Source organism: Hyla sarda, chromosome 2 (genome assembly GCF_029499605.1).
Source record: "Hyla sarda isolate aHylSar1 chromosome 2, aHylSar1.hap1, whole genome shotgun sequence".
NCBI lineage: Eukaryota > Metazoa > Chordata > Amphibia > Anura > Hylidae > Hyla > Hyla sarda.
In genome coordinates, this window is record NC_079190.1 from 397,949,375 (window position 1) to 397,967,445 (window position 18,071).

Sequence of the window (18,071 nt, forward strand, 5' to 3'; positions counted from 1 at the left end):
GAATAAAGAAAGCAAATTCATATACTAGTGGACCCACATCTTCTTTCCTCTTTGAGTCACACAGTGTACCTTTATTTAACAACCGAATAAAACAAGGGCCATAAAACTTGTATCCCTTACCTAGATCTAAAGTTGTATTCATAGTCAGGAACGCCTATATCCCATAAGATAATTCTCTTGTCATAAGATCCAGCTAATAAAGCAGAAAAAGTCAATATTTTAATATTCTTTAACTGGAATATTTCAATATTATTTGCTAACAAGGAAATCAACCATCTGATCCATAACTATCATAAAAGAAAAATGGTAATTATACAGTACATGTAAAAAATACCTGGTAATGTTTAAGTTAAAGGGGTATTTGGGTAAGTATTTTTTTTTAAATAAATATTTAGGCTCAGGTATGGAAAATATATAGAAAAACTAAATTCAGCTTCCTCTTGCCCCCACCGCCCCTGTTCTTATGGAGCCTGGCCCTTGTATCACATCACTTACAAGGGTCAGGCAATTCCTTCCACCGACCTCATCCTTGGATAGTGGTGTGCAGTGGGGACCAGGATCTATGAAAATTATGGTAGCAGGGCAGCGAGGAAGGTAAGTTTTTTTAATTTTTTTCCACCATCCTGAGTATAAATATTTATAAAAAAAAATGTTATACATACTCTGGAATACAACTTCAACTTGGGGGGGGGGGGGGACGTGTAGACATCTCTGGCAACAGATTATCTCTCCTGAGAACAAAAGTATCAAGCATGTTAAAATTCAACACGCTGATGCTTCTATCCCCCAACATCTGCTGAGGTGAAGTCCATGGTAAATCAGGATGAGGATTTACCACAGACTTTATTTAAAGAAAAAAAATTACTTGACATGTCCTAGCAACATGTAAAATGGTTTGATCGGTAGAGGTCTGAGTGTTCAGACCTCTGCCAATCAGGAGAACGAGTCCGGAGAAGACTGCAGTGTGTCTTTACCTGAGTCACATGATCGAGACACGTTCCACAGACTTACATGGAGTGTGTCTCAATTACATGAGTGCAGACTTCTCCCGTCTCATTCTCCTAATCAGCGGAGGTCTGAACACTTCGACCTCCACTGATCAAAATTTTTGAGAAGCCGCTAGGACATGTCAAAAGTTTTTTTCCCAAGTGACAGTGCCAATTTCAATTATTTTTATTTATTTATAATTTTTTAAATCTCAGCTAAAATTCTGCTTTGATGCAGGCCTGTCTTTATACTTACTGAAGAGGAAGGTGTCCTGTGTAGGGCTGAAACACATGATGGAGATGGCCTTTTTATGTGCTTTTATCTCGCCATAACATAAACCAACTTTGGGGTGCATCAGTTTGACAATGCCGAATCTTCCCCCAGCTGCTAACACATTAATTTCTCTTTTCTGTCCCTCTTTGCAGATCATTGTTAGCGTTGTCCATGCCAGTGTGAAAAACTCCTAAATTATAGAAGAAATTAGGTTAGAAGCAAAATAATTGATTAAATCAAAAGTCGGTAAAATGTAAAAGTTCCAGCCTATACATCTCTTTTAGCCATTTTATTTTTCTTTTGATGTAGCCGTATGTGGGGCATGTGGTCATTATTACTGCAACTTTTGATTAACCTTTATTTCATCTTTGGATGAGAAATGGAAAAAAAACAGTAACTCTGCAATCGTTTTTTCAGGTTTTAAATGTTGCACCGTTCACTGTGTGGCATAAACAACATGTTTCCTTTCTACAGGTCAATACATGTACTGCAATATTTACTAATTTATATATTTTTCTTGCACAGTAAAAACATTTTTTTTTTTTGTGCCTTTTTGTCTACCAGTAAAGCTATATGAAATTTTTCTTCACCAAGTGACTTCTCAGGGAATAATGTAAAAGAAAAAATAAGAGGTATCACACCTACCTCTCCAGGAACTTTATACTTCTTCAGTACTTTTCCAGTCTCGCAATCAATTACACAGACAGATTCTCCACCACATGTGGCAATAACTAAAAAAGGAAAATATCCATCATGTATAAGTATTCTTTTTATAGTTCCATATATGTATCATCACTGCTTAAATATGTGGCATATCACGTGGTCCTGGAGCTTGTTTAAAGTCATGCCACTTTTCAATAATATTTGTTATCAATGAAGTCAGTCTTGATATGTTGGGTATCAGTTTATTCACATTTCTATATTACAGATCCTTATTTATTTCAGTTTTCTTCCCATATTTAAATGGTTTTTATTTATATTTGTCATTCACACATTTTATTTATGCATAGTAAAATAGTTCATAAGGTTGAAAAAGGACCAGAGTCCATCAAGTTCAACCTATACCCCTAATGAGTCCCTACCGAGTTGATGCAGAACAAGGCAAAAAACACTCATACTAGAGGTAAAAATTCCTTCCCGACTCCAAATATGGCAACAGAATAAATCCCTGGATCAAAGTTCTGTCCCTATAAATCTAGTATCCATAACCTGTAATGTTATTACTTTCTATAAATGCATCCAGACCCCTTTTGAATTCTTTTACAGAGTTCACCATGACCACCTCCTCAGGCAGAAAATTCCACAGTCTCACTGCTCTTACAGTAAAGAACCCTCGTCTGTGCTGGTGTAGAAACCTTCTTTCCTCTAGACCTAGAGGATGCCCCCTTGTTATAGATACAGTCCTGGGTATAAATAGATCATGGGAGAGATCTCTGTACTGTCCCCTGATATACAGTCACAGCCGTAAATGTTGGCACCCCTGAAATCTTTCTAGAAAATGAAGTATTTCTCACAGAAAAGGATTGCAGTAACACATGTTTTGCTATACACATGTTTATTCCCTTTGTGTGTATTGGAACTAAACCAAAAAAGGGAGAAAAAAAACACAAAATTGGACATAACGTCACACCAAACTCCAAAAATAAGCCTGAATGTTGGACCACTTTGCAAACTGCTCCAGGTCTCTCTTATTGGAATTTCCCAACAGCAACTTTAAGATCTCTCCACAGGTGTTCAATGGGATTTAGATCTGGACTCATTGCTGGCCACTTCAGAACTCTCCAGCGCTTTGTTGCCATCCATTTCTGGGTGCTTTTTGTTGTATGTTTGGAGTCATTGTCCTGCTGGAAGACCCAAGATCTCAGACCCAGCTTTCTGACACTAGGCCCCTAAATACTTTTCCATGTCAGTCATCCAAAGTTTTCTCCCATTTAATACATAATCTCAGCCCGGATTTTTCCTCCCCATGTGCATTACCTTACATTTATCAATGTTGAATCTCATCTGCCACTTCCCAGCCCAAACCTATCCAGATCCATTTGTAACAGTGCCCTGTCCTCTATAATGTTTACCGCTTTGGAGAGTTTAGTATCATCTGCAAAGATTGCTACTTTACTATTTAACCCCTCTACCAGGTCATTAATGAATATATTAAATAGAACAGGACCCAAGACTGACCCCTGTTGTACCCCACTAGTGACAGTCACCCAATCAGAATAAGTACCATTAATAACCACCCTGTTTCCTATCATTGAGCCAGTTACTTACCCACTTACACACATCCCCCAGCCCAATCCTTCTCATTTCATTGTATGTACCAATCTTTTATGTGGTGCCATATCAAATGCTTTGGAAAAATCCAGATATACGACATCCAGCGATTCCCCCTGGTCCAGTCTGGTCCTCCTCATAAAAACTGATCAGGTTAGTTTGACAGGACTGATCCCTCATAAAGCCATGCTGATATGTAGTCATTAGGGATCGACCGATATCGATTTTTTAGGGCCGATACTGATACCGATAATCTGTGGAGGTTAAGGCCGATAGCCGATAATTTATACCGATATTCTGGTATAAATTATCGGCTATTTCTCCATTGCGCCAGCATAATTCCACTGTGGCAATTCCACAGTATACACAGAGCAACAGAATCCCATTTTAAACAATAGGACTCTGCTGCTAGTGGATTTCCACAGTGAAATTATGCCAGCCGAATGTCCGCAGTGTGGATGAGCGCTTAGTCCCCCTAGACCTCTTAGTTCTCCTCCAGATCCCCCCTTTCCCCTTGTTTGGAACCCTTAGTCCAGTGGTGTCCAAACTGTGGCCCTCCAGATGTTGCAAAACTACAATTCCCAGCATGCCCGTTCCATTGGCTGTCCGGGCATGCTGGGAGTTGTAGTTTTGCAACATCTGGAGGGCCACAGTTTGTACACCACTGCCTTAGTCACTCTCAGACCCTCTGTTATCCTCCTTCAGCCACTAAGTCCCCCCCAGATCCCCTTGTCTCCACCACCACACTTTTCTGCCCTCCTCCCCGACTCTATAATTATTAAAACTTCTCCGCCATCAACCTCACACACACACACACACACACCTCTTTGATGCTTTATTATCTTCTAACCCCCCCCCCCTGTGATTTTCTACACTCCAATTACAGCCCCCTCCCTCATTCCATACTGCTCTCTCTCCCCCATCCTCCTTTTCACCCACCTTCGCATCTTGTGGGGAGGACAGCTGAAGCAGCTCTGTGGCGGCGGGATGTCCTCCTCCTTCAGCCAGGGTACGGACCGTGACGTTAGGTGCCTGCGTCGTGTGCTGCGTCCCTGCCTGTTAACTCATCGCTGTTGTAAAAAAGAAAACTGTGTCCCTGTAGCAGAATGTGACTCTCCTCCACAGGGACACAGTTTCCTTTATAACACCGGCCCGGAGCGAGGTCCCCTTCAGTGCCGAAGGGGAGGAGAGCGGGGAGGTCCGCATATGCTTTATTAAAAGAAAAAGTGCAAGGGCAGATGAACGGCCACTACCGCCTCCTGACATTCGGGGCTCCTTTGCTGACATATGGGGCTCAGGCTCCGGATAATTTTACCTAGGGACGCCCCTGCCGTGGATGGCAGCGTGAGAAAGGTGAGGGAGTGGAGAAGTGGAGGAGCGGAACAGCTGACAGCTTCCTCTTCACCATGCTGTCAGGCAATTGCTCCGCACGGCAAAACAAGGCGTGCGCATGAATCGCGGGACTTCAGTCCCGCGATTCTTGCGCACGCCTTGTTTTGCGCAGGTTAGAAGCATTTGCGCAGGTTAGAAGCCGATACCGATAACGGGGAAAAACGTGAATATCGGCCGATAATATCGGCCGTGCCGATAATCGGTCGATCCCTAGTAGTCATACATTTATTTTTATCAATATACTCCAAAATAGGATCTCTTAGAAAACCCTCAAACAATTTACATACCACGGAGGTTAAAGTAACTGGTTTATTATTCCTGGGGTCCCCTTCTGACCCTTTTTAATCCCTTAAAGACCAAGCCCATTTTAACCATAACCCCTTAACGACTCAGGGCATACCTGTACATCCTGAGTCCGCTCCCGTTCTATAACAAAGGCCACAACGTTGCCGGTTAGCTCAGGGGGCTGTTCGGGATCGCCGTGGCGAAATCGCTGCATCCCAAACAGCTGTAGGACAGCAGGAGGGTCCCCTTACCTGCCTCCTGGTGTCCGATCGCCGAATGACTGCTCAGTGCCTGAGATCCAGGCATGAGCACTCAAGCGGCAGAATCATCGATCAATGGTTTCCTATGATCAATGTAAAAGATCAGTGTGTGCAGTGTTATAGCCCCCTATGGGAGCTATAACATTGCAAACAAAAAAGTGCATTTTTTTTTCCCCATTTAAAAAAAAAAAAATAATAAATAAATAAAAGTGTAAATAAAAATAAACATATGTTGTCTTGCCATGTGCGGAATTGTCCGAATTATAAAAAATAGATAATTAATTAAACCACACGGACAATGGCGTACGAGCAAAAAAATTCCAAAGTCCATAATAGTCCAAAAATGATACCGCTAAAAACTTCAGATCACGGCGCAAAAAATTAACCCTCATACCACCCTGTACACAGAAAAAAAAAAGTTATAGGGGTCAGAAGATGACAATTTTAAACGTATATGTATAATTTATTTTTTCCATTTATACATTTATGATTTTTTCCAGAAGTACGACAAAATCAAACCTATATAAATAGGGTGTCATTTAAATCGTATGGACCTACATAATAAAGAAAATGTGTCATGTTTGCCGAAAAATGTACTGTGTAGAAACAGAGGCCCCCAAAAGTTATAAAATGGCGTTTTTTCTTAAACTTTGTAACTTTCAATGATTTTTTTTTTCTGTTTCGCCGTAGATTTTTTAGTAAAATGACTGATGTCCTTACAAAGTAGAGTTAGTGGCACAAGAAATAAGCCATCATATGGATTTTTAGGTGCAAAATTGAAAGTGTTAAGATTTTTTAAAGGTAAGGAGGAAAAAACAAAAGTACAAAAACGAAAAAACGCTCAGTCCTTAAGGGGTTAAGGACCAGGCAAATTTTATTTTTCCGTTTATTGTTTTTTCCTTGCCTTCTAAAATCCATAACTTTTATATTTCCATCTACAGACCCATATAAGGGCTTGTTTTTTGCGTGACCAATTGTACTTTGTAATGAACCTTTCATTTTACCATAAAATGTACTGTGAACTCAAAAAATTATTTTTTTAGGGAGGAAATTTTAATGAAAACCACAATTTTGCACATTTTGGAGGGTTTTGTTTTCTCACTGTTCACTTTACGGTAAAAATGACGTGTTCTTTATTCTGTGGGTCAATACGATAAAAATGATTCCCATGGCTAGATACTTTTCTATTTTTGTACCGCTTAAACAAATTAAAAACTTTTTGTACAAAATCAGTTATCTAAAATCGCCCTATTTTGACAACCTATACCTTTTTCATTTTTCCATATATAGGGTGGTATGAGGACTCATTTTTTGCGCCATCATATGTATTTTTTTATTGATTACACATTTGCATATATAACTTAGATATTTTACAAAATTTTTGGGAATAAAATGTGACAAAAAAGCAGCATTTTTTTCACTTTTATTTTTTATGTTTAGGCCTTTCACCGTACGGGATCATTAACATTATATTTTGATAGTTCGGACATTTACGCACGCGGCGATACAAAAAAAAAAATAGGGGGTAAAATGGAATCGGTGATCTTCTGCTCTGGTCTGCTCGATCTCAGACCAGAGCAGGAAACGCCAGGAGATGGACGGGAGGCAGGTGAGGGAACGTCCGTCCGCCATTACAGATGATCGGATCCCCGCGGATCCGATCATTTATTTTAACATGCGCATTGCTGCGATCTGTACTGATCACGGCATCTGAGGGGTTAATGGCGGACATCCGCGCGATCGCGATTATCGGCCATTACCGGCGGGGTCCCCGGCTGCTATTAGCAGCCAAAACCTGCTGTGTATGACGCGAGCACTGCTCCTGTGCTCGTGGTCATACACAGGACGTAAACGTACGTCCTGGTGCATTAAGTACTGCCACACCAGGACGTACATTTACGACCGTGGTCCTTAAGGGGTTAAATATTGACACCACCTTTGCTATGCGCCAGTCCTGGGGAACCATCCCTGTCACTATAGAGTCCTTGAATATTAAAAATAGGGGTCTATTACATTACTTAATTCCTTTAGAACATGGGGGTGAATGCCATCTGGACCTGGTGATTTGTCTATTTTGATTTTTTGTAGGCGGAACTGTACTTCTTCCTGGGTTAGATAGGTGACCTGTACTGGGGAGTTTACCTTATCTTGCTGTATTTCACCTGACATTTCATTTTCCTCTGAATACAGTGCAGAAGATTTTTTTTTTTATATATACTTGCTTTTTCCTGATCCCCGTCTATAATTTCTTCCTCATCATTTTTCAAAGGGCCTACACTTTCATTTTTGACCTTTTATTTTCTATATAGAAATGTTAAAGAAAATTTTGGAATTAGTTTTACTCTCTTTGGCAATGAGTGTTTCTGGGGGACATTTATCATTGAGTTTACCCCTTTAAACTTCAATGCGTCTTTTTTGTGCGTCTTTTTTGATAGAATATTTTCCGATGTTCTCTACGTGCTCGTGTACCATAGAAAAAAAATGCTTTACACACTAATTTACAATTATTTAGATATTAAAACTTTGCGCAAGGGCAACAGATTTTGCACAAATATACAACACCGAGGAGTGCACGTACCAATCTGTCAGACGCTAGAAACATTAAGGAATGTCTATGTTTGAGCAAAATTTATCAACAAGCTTGTGCATGGTTGATACATTTTGCACAGACATGCAAAACATAGAAAGCAATGACATGGTTTAAATTATTTCTACCACTAACCGACATTGATAAATCTCCTCCTCCTGTTTCTATTTTTGCAGCTTTTTTATCTTTTTTTTTTTTTATATACTTTTTTCTCTATAGCTTTTTAATGCTTCCTCACTGCCGTCCTGTTTTAGTAGTTTAAATGCTTTATTTTTGTCATTTATTGCCCCCTTAACATTTTTATTCATCCATATTGGTTTTCTTTTATTCCTGACCCTTTTATTCCCATAAGGTTTATACCTCTTATAGTGAGAACTTAAAATATTCTTAAAAGTCTCCCATTTAGTGTCAGTATTCTTGTTTTTGAGGACATTATCCCAATTTATATTGTTAAGGGCTTCTCGGAGTTGACCAAACTTTGCCTTCCTAAAGTTCAATGTTTTTGTGTCCCCTCGAGAGATTCCCTTATTGAAGAACAAGTTATAATGTATTATATTATGATCACTATTTCCTAGGTGTCCTTCTACCTGCACATTAGTTACTGTCAGGTCTGTTGGTTAATATTAAGTCTAGTAGGGCACCCCCTCTGGTCGGGCAATGCACCATTTGGGAGAGATAATTGTCTTTAGTTATAGTCAGAAACCTGTTTCCTTTATGAGATTGACAGGTCTCAGTCTCCCAGTTTATATCAGGATAGTTAAAATCCCCCATTATTATCACCTCATTCTGATTTTCTGCCTTGTTTATTTGCCTCAGTAATTGATCTTCTGCCTCTTCCATTATGTTTGGTGGCTTATAACAAACCCCTATCAGAATGTCTTTTATTTTTATCTCCATATATCTCTACCCATAATGACTCCACATTATCGTTTCCCTCCCACATATCCTCCCGCAGTGCGGCCTTCAGACTGAACTTTACATAAAGACAAACTCCTCCCCTTTCGTTTTGTCCGATCCTTCCTGAATAGACTATTACCCTGTATGTTGACCGCCCAGTCACAGGTATCATCCAACCAAGTCTCTGTTATACCTACTATGTCATAATTCTCCTCAGACATTATCAACTTCAGTTTCTCTGTTTTATCGGACAGACTTCTGGCATTAGTCAACAAGCAATTCAATGGTGTCTATGTGTGTTCTTCCTATGAAGCCTATCCCTATTAACTATTCTAACCCCTCCCTCCGCTCCACCCCCAGGTACATTAATATGTCCCCCCTATCTACACTATCTTCCCCCTCTATGTTTTATGTTCCCCCCCCCCAGTCCCTAGTTTAAACACTCCTCCACCCTTCTAGCCATCTTCTCCCCAAGCACAGCTGCACCCTCCCCATTGAGGTGCAGCCCGTCCCTACGATAGAGCCGGTAACCGACAGCGAAGTCGACCCAGTTCTCCATGAACCCAAACCCCTCCTTCCTACACCAGCTTCTGAGCCACTTGTTTACCTTCCTGATCTCCCGCTGCCTCTCTGGTGTGGCTCGTGGTACAGGTAATATTTCAGAAAATATTACCTTGGAGGTCCTTTCCTTAAGCTTGCGGCCTAAGTCCCTGAAATCATGTTTAAGGACACTCCACCTACCTCTTACTTTGTCATTGGTGCCAATATGTACCATGACTGCTGGGTCCTCTCTAGCCCCACCCAGCAACCTGATCCCCGATGTGCCGAACTCGAGCGCCAGGAAGACAACATACTGTTCGGCGATCCTGGTCTTTGTGACAGATTGCCCTGTATGTCCCCCTAATAATAGAGTGCCCTATAAGCAGTACCTGTCTGGCCTGCCCTGCACTCCTCCTTACAGGAGCAGACACATCCCTGGCCATCAGAGGCAGAGTCCTGCTGCAGTACTGCTAGCTCTGAAATGGCATATGGAGCTTGCTTGAATCTAAACTGGCATCATAATTCCATAGAAGTCAATGAGTTGAATTTAAATACACATGTCCATAGTTTGTATAGTTAAAATGTGTAATGTTTGGCAGCTTCATTCATAGAGAATGAAAGGAGCACTGGTCTAGCATGCACACTGAGCACTATACGTTCTGGGGGCAACTTTGCCACCACAATTAGGATTAGTGGGGGTCTGGGAAGTCAGACCCCACTATTCTTCTTGTTATCCCCTGTGTGTAGGGCAAATCTTCTTTAGATGGAACACTCATTTAAAGTTCTAATAGATAGGAAGGTTAATAGTTATTGGGAAGGCTGTGTCATAGGGCCGATGCAGGCGGATAGAACAGTGAACCAAGAAGAGTATTTTCATATTAGGATTTTTCTATACATCTCATGAAGGCAGAACAGATTTTGAAAAGTTAACCTGCATTAAAATCAGCATCACTCGTACTAACAGCAGCAAATACCCTGTATATTCAGGTTAGTGCGGGTCTGCTGCTCTCAGTTTCCCTTTAAAGAGGCAGTCTCAATGCTTATATCCCCTTTTCACAGGATAGGGGGAGGGGGGGGACCCCCGCAATCAGACATCTTTACCCCTATCCCTTGATTAGGGGATAAGATGTCCAGGGGCAGAGTACCCCTTTAAGTGTAACCATGGCTGCTCATTTCATTGTCTATTGGAGCTACCAGAGAAAGCCAGCTTTAAAATGATATTTTCCTACCTTTACTTGAACGAGAAGAATCCAGAGTAGGTTCAAAAGCACAAGACCATAGCTGAGTGCGGAAATCATCACTGTCATTATTTTTGCTGTGAGACTGAAGAAAATGAATTGGTTCCAAATCAAACTGTTTCTAAAAATTAAGGGAAAAAAAATCAATATATAACAAATCAGAAAATGTAAGATATCAAGTTTTGGGAAAAAATAAATAAATAGACTTGTAATCTAAAAAGCACACTCACTTTCTTGCGCAGGCCCTTCTTTTCTTTCCCATTAGTCAGCGCTCTGTCCACTCCTTGCTTTACTGGTGTGGCTTTTAAAGACAATCTTGTAGGTGTTAATGGCATACGTAGTGCTTTTTCCTTTACAGGTGTATCCTGTTTACCCTTGACTGGAGTACTTTTCTTTGGGGTTTCTTGTGATTTACTTGACCTTCTTGGTGACAATACAATTGCAAGGACATCACTCGACTTAAGCCTTTTAGTGGGAGACGCTGCCTCACGTTCAGTTTCCGCACTGTACTGGAGTCTCTTGGATGGAGTTCTCCCCTCACATTCAGTTTCCGCACTGGACCGCAGTCTCTTGGATGGAGTTCTCCCCTCACATTCAGTTTCCGCACTGGACCGGAGTCTCTTGGATGGAGTTCTCCCCTCACATTCAGTTTCCGCACTGGACTGGAGTCTCTTAGATGGAGTTCTCCCCTCACATTCAGTTTCTGCATTTGATCTAAGTCTCTTAGATTGAGGTCTTACCTCAGCCTCGGTTTCTGTGTTTTGTGTTTGTTTCTTACTGGATGTTACTGGAGCCTACAGGAAATTAGGAGTGTGAATTATGACCATCAGGCGAAAACATGGATATACATTTTTATAATGATAACCTAATACATGCATTATATTCTCTAAAAACTATTTAAGTAGGATGAGCATCAATACTTAGAGACCCCCGCAATCTACGAAATGGGAGCCGGCGCTCTGTGAGAAGTGCAAGCTGCAGACTGCATGCACTCCATTCATTTCTATGGAAGCACCGAAAAGACCCGAGTACAGCAATCGAGCATCACCGTCGCTCCCATAGAAAGCCAGCCTGGGGTCAAGGGGGGGTTCCAGCGGTCAGACCCCCTGCGATAAGCTACTTATCTCCTATCCTGTGGATAGTTTTTTTTGTTTAGTTAATGATGCTTTTTTTAATGCAGTAGGGTCTGAACTGCAAATTATTGCTAGAGATGAGCGAACTTACAGTAATTCGATTCGTCACGAACTTCTCGGCTCGTCGTTTGCGGACTTTAGCCTGCATAAATGACTTCAGCTTTCAGGTGCTCTGGTGGGCTGGAAAAGGTGGATACAGCCCTAGGAGAGAGTCTCCAGCCCACCGGAGCACCTGAAAGCTGAACTCATTTATGTAGACATGCCCAAACACACTTGTAAAAGCAATATCCTATCTAAGTCTGGTTTCCCTATTGGTCTCTCCTCATCTTCTCCAAGCAAGAAGGTTGACCCTGCTGTTCAAAAAGAGTCTCTAAGAAGAGGGTGGCTTTGCGCAGTGGCAGTATCATAGCCCATGAGGGTCTACCGAGGCGTGATTTGCCCATCATTGTGGTAGAGATTTTGCGTAGTACGATTGCAGTACTTTTCGTTCTTATTAGAACCGCAATTCTCAAGAGCATACCACTTGAAGATCGTCTCCTCCCTGCCTCGGAACATCTGGAGAAGATCTTAAAGACTGCAGCTCTGGAAGAAGCCGACAAAGATCCTGGAAGAAGGGAATCGGCGGTGAATTACGGAACATCGACGAAGGCGGCGCAGAATCTTTTTGAAGAAACTCGCTGCCTCTGGAGGATTTGCATAGCTCCTCCCACCCGGGAAAGAAGACTTTGCAAAGCCTCTCCACAAGCAAGGAAGCGGAAAAGAGCCTGCTGGAAGAAGCCATGGCCTCAACCAGCAAGTCCACCCAGGAGGCTGCAGGGCAAGGCCTGGAGGTCCAGCCCCAACCACAGCAAGCTTCAACCTCCACCACAGCAAGGCAGAAGGGCGGCAGAATCCCCAACCTTGAAGCTCCAACCCTGGAGCCCTGGATGAGGCAGACTGTTGCCTTGAAGCTCAAGCCTGTGGACGGAAGGGTGCCGGACATGTCCCACGACGTGTTCTGCAAGAAGATGCTGGCGGATCAAGGCTTCTCCACGGCTGATACCCTGGGAATAGCAACGTTCATGTCTGGAATCTTCTACATCACCTTTGCCACCATTGGGACCTGTAGAAGATACTGGGAGGCAGTGAAAGCGGAGAGTCCCGAATCCCCTTTCTCTCGCTTTGTGGGCAACTGCCCTATTCAAAGAGAGGAGAGGCGGGTGACGGTCTCAATGCGGAACCCACACACCCCAGGCACGGACATCTCAACCTTCCTGAAGCGCTTCTGCACCGTGGTGAGGGAGCACACCCGCATCCTGAACTCCCTAGGATACTGGACCTGCAAGTGGTCTGTGGTCGTCAGACTGAACAGAAACCTTGCTTCTCCAGATGGACTACAGCACCTGCCACCGACATTCTCCTTGGGCAACTCCACAAGACTTCTCTTCTACCCGGACATGCCGCAGACCTGCAGGAGATGTGGCAAGATGGGCCACGAGGGCAAGGACTGTAAGGAGGATGCCTGCAGGTTTTGCCGTGTGACAGGTCACACGACCAAGGACTGCCCCAAGAGCAAGACCTGCAACCTCTGCGGATTGGCGGCCCACAGCTACAAGGACTGCCCCCAGAGGGAGAGAACATGGGCATCTGTGGCAGCGAAAGCACCGAAGCCAGCCCCAGCTCCGGAGCCAGCAGCACGGATGGCCAAGCCAACCAAGGAGGGTAAGAAGGCGAAAGCCACCACCCCTGCCCCGTCCCTGCAACCCCCTCCCCTGCCCCTCCCGCCCCATCCCCTGCCCCTCCTGCCCCATACCGTCCCTCCCCTGCCCCGTCCTCCCCTGCCCGGGCACTCTCCCCTGCCCCCCGCCCCACCCAGCCTCCTTTTTCTCCTGGCCCAGCAGCACCTAACCCCCCTCCAGCTGCTGGCGCCCGCTCTTCGGAGGATTTTCCTGTGCTTCCTCCCCCAGGTATCATACAGAGGAAGAGGAAAGGAAGGGACAATGCATCAGATGAGTCCCACAAGAGAAAGATTATCGAGACCTGCGAGACCCCTCAAGCTTCAGACAAAGAGGAGATGGAGCAGGTCTGCGAGAGCCTTCAAGCTTCAGATGGAGAGGAGGAGATGGAGCAGGCCCAAGTGGAGCAGGTCCAAGCGGAGCAAGTCCAAGCTCAGTCTATGGAGGAGCTGCTGCAGGACCCAGAAGTCAAGAAAATCCTAGACACTCCGGCCAATGACGAGTTCTTGGAAGGGCGCTATGAGAAGCCACAGGAGCTGACAGGCGCCAGAGAAGAGGACCCGCCCGACCAGAGTGGTAACTAGTATCTGAACTAACCTCTCTATTTATTCCCATGGCTGATCTCAACATCTTCTGCATTAATGTGAGGAGTATTAGAGCTAGGTTTAGATTTCAGACTGTCCTTACGTTTTTAGATTCTCAGAGGTGTGATGTTTACATGCTGCAGGAATGTGCTTTGTCTGCTTCTAGGTCTTACAACCATCTGGCCAGGCGGTGGCCTCACGGCCCTTCCTACTGGTCTGGTGGGGGTGACAGTAGGTCTGCGGGGGTGGCCATCCTGATCAGGGGAGGTAACTTTGCACTTGATTCCGTCCGGGAGCTCGTCTGTGGCAGACTTCTCGTCGCAGACGGTTCCTGGGCGGGTGAGCCAGTGCGGCTCATCAACGTGTATGCCTCCCCTGAGAGGGATGTCCGACTGGAGGTTCTCCAGGCCCTGCGGGCTGAGCTCGCCACCACTAGGGCAGTAGTGTTGGGTGGTGACTTCAACTGCCCCATTGAGGTGGACGGGTGCAGTTCTGGCACATCCGCCAACCTGGACGTGACGTCTAAGCTGCTGATTGAGATGGTGACAGAGGCATCCTTGCAGGACGTTGTTGGGTCCATCGGGAACGGCTCCGTAAACTACACGTGGAGCCGCCCTGATGGCTCGCTCCGTTCTCGGATAGACTTCATCTTCACTTCGAAAGCAGTCAGAAAGGTGTCGTACTCTATGGTCCCCTGCTTCTTCTCTGACCACAGGGCCATTCGATTTCGGGGGACTCTGGGCCATGGATTCCCACCTTGCCCAGGCTCCTGGAAGTTGAATTGTGCCCTGTTGGAGCAGAGGGAGGTCATGGAGGAACTTAGGGATGCATACCTTGTATGGCGTAATGACAAATGTCTGTTTAACTGCATCAGCGATTGGTGGGAATATGTTAAAGTCGAGTTCCATTGTTTCTTTCAGGCAAAAGGTAGACAACAGGCGTGTGCGAAGAAGTGGGACTTCAGGAAACTGCAGCGCGAGCTGCGGTCCCTGCAGGACCTGCTCCAGTGTGGCGGGGACGTCAGGGAGGAGCTGGAGGAGACTAAAAAGAGCTTGAAAAGGCACTTTGAAGAGGAATCCAAGCGAATCGTCTTTCGTTCCAAGGTGGAGAACCTGGAGAAGGGTGAGAAGTGTAACTCTTTCTTTTTCAGGAAGCTCCATGCTGGCCACACGCCCCTGACTGAGCTACGAGATGAGACCGGACACATGAGGAGGGGCAAGGAGGTGGTGGTGGGGGTCGTCTCCGACTTCTACAGCAACCTCTACGCCCCCAAGTCATCCGACCCCGAAGCCGCCGAGAGGTTCCTGTCAGGTATCACTAACGTGGTTGATCCCGCAGGTGCGGCGGCTATGGACGATCCCTTGACGGTGGGGGAGCTGCTCTCTGCCGCTTAATCCTTTAAGCCCGGCAGGACCCCGGGCGGTGACGGTCTCCCGGCCGAGCTCTATGTAGCGCTGGGTGACCTGATCTGCCCGGACCTGTTGGAGGTGTACGAGGAGATGGTGGTGGGGGGCAGAATGCCTCCGTCGTTGAGGGAAGGGATGATCACGATCTTGTATAAGCGGAAGGGGGAGAGATGCGACCTGAAAAACTGGCGTCCCATCTCTCTCCTGAACGTGGACTACAAGATCCTCGCCAAGGTGCTGGCCAACAGGCTGAAATCTGTCATCGGGCAGATCGTCCATCCGGACCAGACCTGCGGCATTCCTGGTCACAGGATTGCTGACAGCCTTGCCCATGTGAGAGACACGGTCCATTACATCCAGGACCGTGTTGGCCGCGCCGCCCTGGTCAGCTTAGATCAGGAGAAGGCGTTCGACCGTGTCTCCCACACATTCATGGGCAGGGCTTTGCGCAGGCTAGGTCTGGGGAAGATGTTTTGCTCTTTTGTTAACGTCATGTATTTTGATATTTACAGCACGGTGTTGGTGAATGGCTGGAAGACTAACCCCTTTCCCATCCTTTCAGGGGGTTAGACAAGGCTGCCCTCTTTCACCTCTTCTTTTTGTTTGTGTTATAGAGCTCTTCACTGAGACTATCCGGCAGAATGGAGAGATCAGAGGGATCACCGCACCAGGACCAGATCGCTACGTGGTCAAGTGCTCGCTCTACATGGACGACGTGACAGTCTTCTGTGCTGACTAGCGTTCGGTGACTGCACACGTCCAGACCTGCGAGGACTTCGGCAGAGCTTCGGGGGCAAAAGTCAACTGCGGGAAGTCGGAGGCCATGCTCTTCGGGGAATGGCACCTGGCTTCTTCTGCCCCCTTCCCCTTTACCGTTAAACCAGACTTCATTCAAATTCTTGGAGTCTGGTTCGGGAAGGAAGGAGCGGCCCTTAAGTCTTGGCAAGACCGACTAGGAAAGATGAACTCTAAGATCGGACTGTGAAGCTCCAGAAAGCTCTCGATTGAAGGCAAGGCACTTGTCCTGCGGAGTGAAGTTTTGCCTGTGCTCCAGTATACCGCACAGGCCTGGCCTCCCCATACCACCGTTTGCAAGGCCATCACCCGGACAGTGTTTTGCTTCATATGGGGCAAAATGGACAGAGTCAAGAGGACTGTGATGTACATGGAGCCCCGCTAGGGTGGGAAGGGCTTACCCGACATCCCCACTCTGCTGAGGGTCTCCTTTGCATGTGTCAGCGTGCAGCGGACTCTTGTCGAAAAGACTGGCTCAGCGGGCAGGTCCATGTCTCGCTTGTTTCTCATGCCCCTCTGGAGACAGCTGGGCTGGGACAAGTGGGACAGCTCCATGCCTTACAACTGGAACGCTCCCTGGTTCTATGGGGATGTTGTCCGGTTTGTGAGGGAGCACCAGCTGGAAGGACTGAAACCCGACCTATGGAAGCCGAAGACAATCTACAAGCTCATCCGAGCTAAGGACTTGACCGAGCTGGTTCCGGGACTCCCCGCAGCCACTGCAGAGACAGTTTGGACTAATGTGGCCTTAAAGCAGCTTACAAATGGACACAAGGACTTGTCGTGGATGGCCGTCAAGGGAGGACTCTCCCTGGGGTCATTCATGCATGCCCGCAACCTGTGCACAACCCGGTACTGCCCCCGGTGCCCCTACGTGGAGGAAACATCTTTTCACGTGTTTTGGCAGTGCCCCTTTGCACAGGGTCTGTTGGACGCCCTGGAACATGAACTCAGAGACTCTGTACCCAGGAGCTGCCTATCGTACCATTCGGTGCTTTACGGTCTGTTCCCTGGGACCCACGATGTGGAGGCCATCCAGGAGGCCTGGCGCCTTATGAACTGTTTTAAGGACGCAGTGTGGCTTGCCAGGAACCGCCTCGTGATCAACAGGGAGAACATGTCCGTCCGGGACTGCCGCAGGTTCATCAAGAGCCTGCTTAGAGACTACTCTATCTTGGACAGCCCGGCCGTTGATGAGGAAGAAAAGGAGTGAAGACCCCTCTCCTTCTCCCATGTCCCCTTGAAGATACAGCCCAGCAGTTTGGCCCTGTGATCCGCCCCCTCCCCACTCCCACATAGTCGCCCACACCCTCCACCCCGATCACAGATTGTATTGTTTTGTTGTTCGATCTCTTGTGCTTTTCTATAACAGGACTGAGCGGAGTGTTAGAGTAGCATGATGTGCGATGTATAGCTTAGGGAACCTTTGTTGTGTATTGTACTGTCGTGCTTTGTGTGATTGTAATTTATTGTATGACTTGTAATGACTGAACGGACAATAAAGCTCTTTCAATAACTCTAAGAAGAGGGTCTCCTAAGCAAGAGCAAGCACCATGTATAAATTAATTACTAGCCTGCACTGTGAGACCAGCAGAACTATGTGAAACTGCAAAGAAGGAGAGATCTGCTACCGGACCTCACTGTGCATACACCACTTTGAACAAAAGAACTACTGTCACACAACTAGATCTTACAGCATATTAATATA

At 45.6% G+C, this 18,071-nt stretch overlaps 2 protein-coding genes across 2 annotated transcripts in view; one reads left to right on the forward strand and one right to left on the reverse strand.

Annotated features, from left to right (window-relative positions):
- Nucleotides 1–18,071, reverse strand: part of LRWD1 (leucine rich repeats and WD repeat domain containing 1) — a 46,715-nt gene that overhangs the window by 14,721 nt on the left and 13,923 nt on the right. The window contains exons 7-11 of the mRNA XM_056558754.1: nt 10,961–11,524; nt 10,722–10,851; nt 1,906–1,991; nt 1,243–1,450; nt 121–193 (exon numbers count right to left, since the gene is read on the reverse strand). Coding sequence (XP_056414729.1) covers nt 121–193; nt 1,243–1,450; nt 1,906–1,991; nt 10,722–10,851; nt 10,961–11,524 — 1,061 coding nt within the window. The remainder of the gene's footprint in view (nt 1–120; nt 194–1,242; nt 1,451–1,905; nt 1,992–10,721; nt 10,852–10,960; nt 11,525–18,071) is intronic.
- LOC130356799 (uncharacterized) lies at nt 14,826–17,468 on the forward strand. Its single transcript, XM_056558756.1, has 2 exons — nt 14,826–15,473; nt 16,183–17,468. Exons 1-2 carry the CDS (start codon nt 14,849–14,851, stop codon nt 16,305–16,307), a joined length of 750 nt encoding a protein of 249 aa, XP_056414731.1. The 5' UTR covers nt 14,826–14,848; the 3' UTR covers nt 16,308–17,468.

Excerpts from the sequence above, each read along its gene's own strand:
- LOC130356799 (XM_056558756.1), top strand. The coding sequence starts at position 14,849 with ATGGTCCCCTGCTTCTTCTCTGACCACAGGGCCATTCGATTTCGGGGG. Across the intron at positions 15,474-16,182 it reads CGCCGAGAGGTTCCTGTCAG|AGCTCTTCACTGAGACTATC; the intron begins GTATCACTAACG and ends TTTGTGTTATAG.